Source organism: Trachymyrmex septentrionalis, unplaced genomic scaffold (genome assembly GCF_001594115.1).
Source record: "Trachymyrmex septentrionalis isolate Tsep2-gDNA-1 unplaced genomic scaffold, Tsep1.0 scaffold53, whole genome shotgun sequence".
Classification (NCBI taxonomy): Eukaryota; Metazoa; Arthropoda; class Insecta; order Hymenoptera; family Formicidae; genus Trachymyrmex; species Trachymyrmex septentrionalis.
The window spans coordinates 2745174-2752098 of record NW_017305705.1 but is presented as its reverse complement, the minus strand read 5'-3'; the positions used below and the strand labels follow the sequence as shown (position 1 = coordinate 2752098).

The 6925-nt window shown below is 34.9% G+C and overlaps 2 protein-coding genes across 3 annotated transcripts in view; one reads left to right on the top strand and one right to left on the bottom strand.

Moving 5' to 3' along the window:
• Window positions 1-3252, top strand: part of LOC108752018 (ADP-dependent glucokinase) — a 3825-nt gene extending 573 nt beyond the window's left edge. The window contains exons 2-5 of the mRNA XM_018492592.1: window positions 630-921; window positions 1010-1146; window positions 1219-1667; window positions 1863-3252. Of these exons, the coding sequence (XP_018348094.1) occupies window positions 630-921; window positions 1010-1146; window positions 1219-1667; window positions 1863-2105 (1121 nt within the window). The 3' untranslated portion in view covers window positions 2106-3252. The remainder of the gene's footprint in view (window positions 1-629; window positions 922-1009; window positions 1147-1218; window positions 1668-1862) is intronic.
• Window positions 3253-3883: 631 nt separating this feature from the next.
• LOC108752017 (zinc finger matrin-type protein CG9776-like) overlaps window positions 3884-6925 on the bottom strand; it is an 8732-nt gene continuing 5690 nt past the window's right edge. For both annotated transcript variants that reach the window (XM_018492590.1, XM_018492591.1), the window contains 2 exons: window positions 6513-6631; window positions 3884-6271 (listed from right to left, as the gene is read on the bottom strand). In XM_018492590.1, coding sequence (XP_018348092.1) covers window positions 4079-6271; window positions 6513-6631 — 2312 coding nt within the window. In that variant the 3' untranslated portion in view covers window positions 3884-4078. The remainder of the gene's footprint in view (window positions 6272-6512; window positions 6632-6925) is intronic.

Here is a 6925-nt window from a genome sequence, read left to right as displayed (position 1 = left end):
AAAAATTTTTCTTAATGTTCTTTTTATAATTTTTCAAAAATTATTTAAATAATTTTTATGTAAGTTTTAAAATTTTTCAAAATTTTTGTATAAGTTTATAATCTTTTAGAAAATTTCTTAGATTTTTTAATATGAATTGCAACACTTTAAAACTGCTGAGAAAGTCTATATTTTTTCTAGAATTCTTCATATTTGAATGAATTCTAATATTTCAAATTTCTCATTCTTTAATTTCTGAAGAAAACTTATAAAATTATTTTTCAGAAATCTTTATAAACTTCAAATATGACAAATTCTTAAAAATATGAGAATTGTTCACCAGAAACTTTGACAATTACATTTAATATGAGTTATGTTACAAAAAAATATTTTATAATATTAGAGGCTCATTTAATTCACAAAATTATTCTGCTAAGATTGATTTGAACATCTTATAGAATGATAGAATAAATATGTATATTAAAATCGCAATTAACTTTTTAAACAATTATGGATTTTTTATTTAGTTATAAATACCCTCAAATGATTGTCAAGATTTATTAGATTATTTTTAAATCATTCTGTATCATAATATTATAATCATGTAATCGTTACAGTTATCTTATATAGAGTGACATAAATTTTTCTCCATAGACGCTATATGGCAAACAGAACTTTATTCGATGAATTGGTATCGAAAGCGCGCTCGTTTCCATCGTCTTACTCAACAATTGGAGGAAATGCAGCAGTTATGGCGATGCGATTCGCGCGAGAGGGATGTGACGTAACTCTTGCAGCTAAAATGACCAGATCTTTACATCAGATGATTCCACAGGTGATAAATATAGTAGGCGGGGAAGTGAAACGTGACGATATTCATCTTATTATGGAATATAAGCATGGTGAAGTGTGGGGTCCTTATTCCAGTGCAAGAGCAAACAGGTATTGATAAATTGATAATAATAAAATGACAGTAATAAGATAAATGCGTAATCAACTGATGGGAAATTGTTCTTTTGTTTTTTTCTAGATATATTATTCATAACGACATGAATAATCCAATGATTAGTTCATTTAATGCCTTCGACAAAGTTCTGGGAACATATGATCCCGATTTGTTGGTAGTCAGCGGTCTCCAGATGATGGATAATTACCCATTTCGGGAAGGTAATTTTTCTCCGAACATATTCACGATTATATAAAATAAAATAATTTCTTCATATTCACGCAATTTTACAGACAAACGCAAGAATCTGTTAATGAACGTAAAGAAACAGATGTTAGATCGTCCGAGCTCTACCAGAATTCACTTCGAGATGGCCTCATTTGCCGAGGATAAATTGCTCTTTGAATTATGCGACCTGGTAGTTCCTTTCGCTGATAGTTTGGGAATGAACGAACAGGAAATAGCGAATCTGTACAATACTATGTATTACGGTAACATCTCGTTGGTGGCCAATTCGACTCCGCGTGTCGCAACAGTGTTAGATCAAATGAGAACGTTGTTCAAACTCATACGTTTGAGAGGCAAGTCGATCGCGAATTCTAGAGAACTTACGAGAATTCACGTTCACACGCTAGCATATCAAGCCATATTTACCGTTAAGGATTCCATTTGGAAGAATACCATGGCTGCTGCAGCCAAAGCGTCACTTACTGCACATAGACATGTATGTGCATCGAGTAATGTAAGTATTATTTACATATATATAAATAACTTATAAGAACAATTCATAAATATATTATCATTACTAATACTTAATAAGTCCAAATAGTTATAAAATTTACAATTTTCTTTCGAATGAAACGTTAGAAATTGTCAGACATATAATGTGTTGTCTTACATGCGTTCGACGATTTTAAAATTATTTCTTCTAATGTAGGTTGATGTGAAGAAAGCGACACTGATCATGGATGATAGTTTCTCGACATCTATCGTTGACGGTATTCGAATAGCATTGAATATCGATAAACCAGTATCTTGTTGGGATGAGATATTAAAGATAGAGCAAGAGAATATTTCTATTCAGGTGTGCGTCGCTCCTGTGTTGGTTTGCACACAAGCTAGTCAGACGGCAGGTGGCGGAGATAACATTTCCAGTGCAGGCCTAGTACTTCAGATCTAAAGTACGGATTCATCGAAATGACGGGATCGTTATACTACACCACCGTGTTCGCATTACGAATTATATTTCCCATCCATTGTCTATACGTAGATAACAAGCAAAAATCCTAACGTAGATCTTTAATAATGTTCGTAGCACGTGAGATTCTATACATTGGTTTTTACATTCCATTTGACTGAGAAAAAAATAGATTGGACACGTAGGATTAATTACACATCTATAAACTATATAAAGCACGATTTAATTTTTTTATGCACTCGGGTGCGTTTTATCGAATTGTGACGCTCTGCCTAATACAATTATCGATAGCAATTTGGTACTAACGTCAATGTTTACGAACATTGCATTGTTATGCATTTCTCGCATTTGTAAACTAATTTTAATCGAAAAAAGTTCATTCCGATATTATATTATATAAGCTAATCAATGCTGTGGTAGATTAAGCGTTTTTACAAAAAAAAAAATCTAAAATCGAGATTTCTTAAGTACTGAAAACTTGAGTAAAGATGGATATTTAAGAATTTTAAGAAATAGTGCCATGTGACCTATATTTGATGATAGTTTCAACTTTCAACGATTTCGCAAAATATTGTATTTCATAGTTATGGTTTGTTAACTTTGCAAAGTAGAGGCAATGTGATATTATCTTTAGGAATCGATCGTAAGATTGAACTTAAAACAGAAAGATTAAAAAGAATTGTTTTTTAATACACATATGAAAAAAAAAAGATTTAGTCTCGAAAAATGTCGCAATGTAAATGTCTCGTAATATTACGATCTTACATTCCAAATCTATTATCTTTATATTATAAATACTCAATTTTAATATTTCTTCTACATTTGAAAGTGTACATATACAGCTGAAAGTTCCGGATTTGCAATATTAAAGATATACAATGTCAATGTTAATACATGATGTGGAATTGCGTTTTTTATTAATATTACACACATATCTGGTCTTATTTTTTGACTTATTCATTGGTAACATTCCATAATGTTATTCAAATTTATAGGTTTTCAACAAATGCTTATAACATTTGTTAAGACTCCTGATTAATCGCTGCGGTCATATTGGATTGTAATGTTATGAGCGAAAAAAATTACACGTTGAAGTTTCTTACATGCTATTTTTGTAAATAAAGAGAATTTGTAAAGAGGATAAAATAAAATTTAATTATGAAATTACATTAAAACTCTTGTAAAAATGAGCCAAAGCTATTCTTACCCTTTCTGACAGTTAGTAAATAGTCATAAAAAAAATAGGCGCTTATTTTCTCTTGACATGCCTATTACGACTATTTACCGACTGTCAGAAAGGGTAAGAATAACTTTAGCTCATTTGTATACAAGTGTTTCAAACTGATCTTATTATTTTGTTTTTCCAATTCTCTTTATTTGCAAATGGCATGCAAGAAACTTCTTGTCATTTCTAGATTATAATATCGATAACGACCCAATGTGGCAGCAATAATTAGTTAGGAACCTTAAGAGATAGACAAAGTTTAAAACTATTATGTATCAATCGTTGCTATCGCTGATGTTAAATATGATGTCGATTGTGCAAATGGTATATCATAAATTCCGAAACAAAAATGATGAAAACATATTATAAAACGAAGATAGTTACGATGTTAACAAATATAATATAGCGGATAATTTGTAAATTCTACTATATATCATTAAGTAATCTTTACAGACCGCTTAAGCTGGTACCAGACTTAGTCGTGATTCATGGCGCTAGCTTTATATTCACAATATTTCAGGATTATCATAATTACTTCTTTTTTCTTTTCTTTTTTTTTATTCGATTTCAAAACATATGAGATAGTCAATGATAAAATACCTATCAGAAATAAATGATAAGTGGATCAACAACAGATCAATCTTTTCTACTGCAGAACAAGACCTTTTCCTGTATGTGAATCAGGAGCGCCATTATACATCGATATAAACCCATAGATCGCGAGTGTGATTTATAAAATTGTATCTCCTTCATCAATGCCCAACATGCGAAGATCATCGGGTCCGGGTTGTGTATCCACTTCTGCCTCTTGCATGATCTCAGGTGGTGGTTGATCCATATATTCAGGACCGTATCCTACGCAGCCCAACATACTATACATTGAAGAGTACATGATGTTAGATTCTTGTTGGCTCTGTTGTTGCTGTTTAGTTTCCGCTGTCTCCTCCTTAGGAAAGATTATGTTGAGAGCTTCTTGTAGATCATCCGGCAATGGAATGCTCGGGTCTGTCGAACGTTTCTCCGATGGTTCCGGTATATCAGTCACGTCAGAATGTGGTGGCACTACAGCGCCAGAGTCTACTACTGTTGGCATCGGCGGCGGCGGTGGATTCTGATGATTCTGTACGAAGTTTGCATTCGGTATCGGTGGCGGCTGCGTTATGAAAGTAGCAGGTGGCACAGCTTGACGAGGTGGAAATCTTGGTGGTGCCTGAACAAACGGCGGTGGATTTGACATGAATGGTGGAGGCGGTCGATTTGGCGTAAAGTGCGGCGCCGGTAGTGTGTTTTGCGCCGGTGGCGGTCTATTCTGCACTGCTGGTTGTTGTTGGCTCGGAGTAAAGCTGGGTGGTGGTCTATTCAGTGGTGGCGGTGGATGCGAAGGTAACGGCAGTTTCGACACGGTCGAAGTTTGTTGCTGCTGTTTTTGTGGCTCCACTATCGGCTGTTCTTCTATAACTGTTTCCTCGGACTGATCGTCTATTTCCATGTCAACCACTTGTTGGGTCGGCTTGGTCTCGTTCAGCACGGGCGGTGGAGGTGCCACCAAAATCTTCATAGGCTGATTGTTAGTTTTGCTTGCTAGTGAAGTTGTAATGCTGCTGTTATTCAAATTTAGTGGGGTAGCTAATTTAGTGATGTGTACAACACCAGGTGGATTGATAATTTCATTAGGTACCTTCGGTGTATCCTCAAATTTGCTTTGTTGGTAGGGCAGCGGAGTAATATCTTTCTCTGGTAACTTTGGTTCTTCGGCCTTCTTTTTAAATAGAGGTAATCTTCCGATGAACGGTAACTTGCCTTTATTTGCCACTTGCGGCGCAGATTTCTTGCTCGAGATGACACCTTTTTTTAATTTTGACTCGCTTGATTTCTTGTCAAATTTGGATTCATCATTCGATGAATTGTCATTATCTCCCCGCCTGTCTTTACTGTACTTGTCATAGCTTCTCTTGGGACTGTTGTCACGCCAATTTCTATCACGCCTTGGAGAATCATTGCTATCTCTGTCCCTATCCCTCTTTCGACGATCGTCATAGTAATCCCTATCCCTATCTCTGTCCCTATCCCGATCTCTATCGCGCCGGCTTCTCCTCTCGTATCTGCTGTACTTGCGATCACGATCATCTTTATAACGATCTCTATCGCGGTCTCTTTCGTCCTCTTTCTCCATTGATTTATTTTCAGGCGGCTTCACTGTCATATTCACTTGTTGCTTAGTCCAGAATCCCATGTGTGGCTTCGGCATCTCTTCTGGTTTCGGTAATTCGATTGGTTTATTTGTCACGATTGGCTGTGACTGCTTCTCTTCTTCTTTCTTTAGCCAGAAAGACTTGGGTGGTTCTTTTGGACCCCAAGCCTCCAAATCTTCCGATTTCTTTAAATAAGTGTCTTGCTGTAAGTCCTCTTCTTCTATCTTTTCGTGATGCTTGCGAGTTTTCACTTCCTCTTCTTGTTTGGCTTTCAATTTGTCCCTGATTGAATTTAAGAGTTGTCTGTCATCCGCCTCTGACGGATGTTGCTCGGGCAGCGGTGATTGATTCATTTGTGGTGCTTTCGACCAGTTATGTCCTTTCAATTTTATACGTTGATAATCTATCTCCTCATTCAGAATCGCTTGCGTAGATGCTTTAATCTTGTTTCGCATGGCTACACGTATACTTTTGGTGGTATCCTGATCAGATTCTGTATCAGAATTCTCTGACTCACTTGATGTATCACTAGCGCTGCTTCTATTTCTGCGTTTCTTGGCTTTCTTTGATTTTTTTTTATTCTTCTTTGATTTTTTCGATTTTGTCGGAGGATCGTCATCCTTCTGTTTCTGCAATTCCAATTGTATTTGTTTGTGCTTATCCTCGGAGAACGCCTTTTCTCTATCGGCCATCCAGTCGGTTTCCCAATGCGGATTTTGCTCTACAAAGCGCTAAACAACATATTATTCAATTAAATTATTTGTATCTGACATATAGAATTGATGAAAAAAAAAGAGATTACGCAAGTGATCTTTTTAATAAATTTCATTAAAATTTTTTTTAAATAACTATTTTGATTAATAAAAATGATTTAAAATAATTTATAAGTATAATTACGTTTTCAATCTCAAGATGCATCTTTTGCTCTAATCCAATTGTTATTAAAAGCAGTCTATGAAAAAAATCACTTACAGAGAAATTCTCAGAATGACGTTTAGACTTCAGATGCAGACTAGCACAATGAAGATCGCCTATCCAGGAATCGCAAAGTTTGCAGTACCAGGCTGTTGCCGCACTGAAGAACTGTAGCCCTATAATCAAACAAGTCTGCAATTAGCACTATTTAAGCTTCGAAGCGGGTAAACATTATAAGTTCATAAAGAATGACCTTATATTCTGCCACGACACATTCATGTTACTGAAAGCAAAAATAATATATTAAAAGATATTCGATATAAATAGCCAATTACATTAAATTTCCTTGTATATTCCCACGATGATCTGTATAAAAATAAAAAGGGAGGAAAGGAAAGAAAGAATCAATTTTATTTCTCAGAAATATCTATACATGATACAAATAATAATGCATATAAATATATATATAT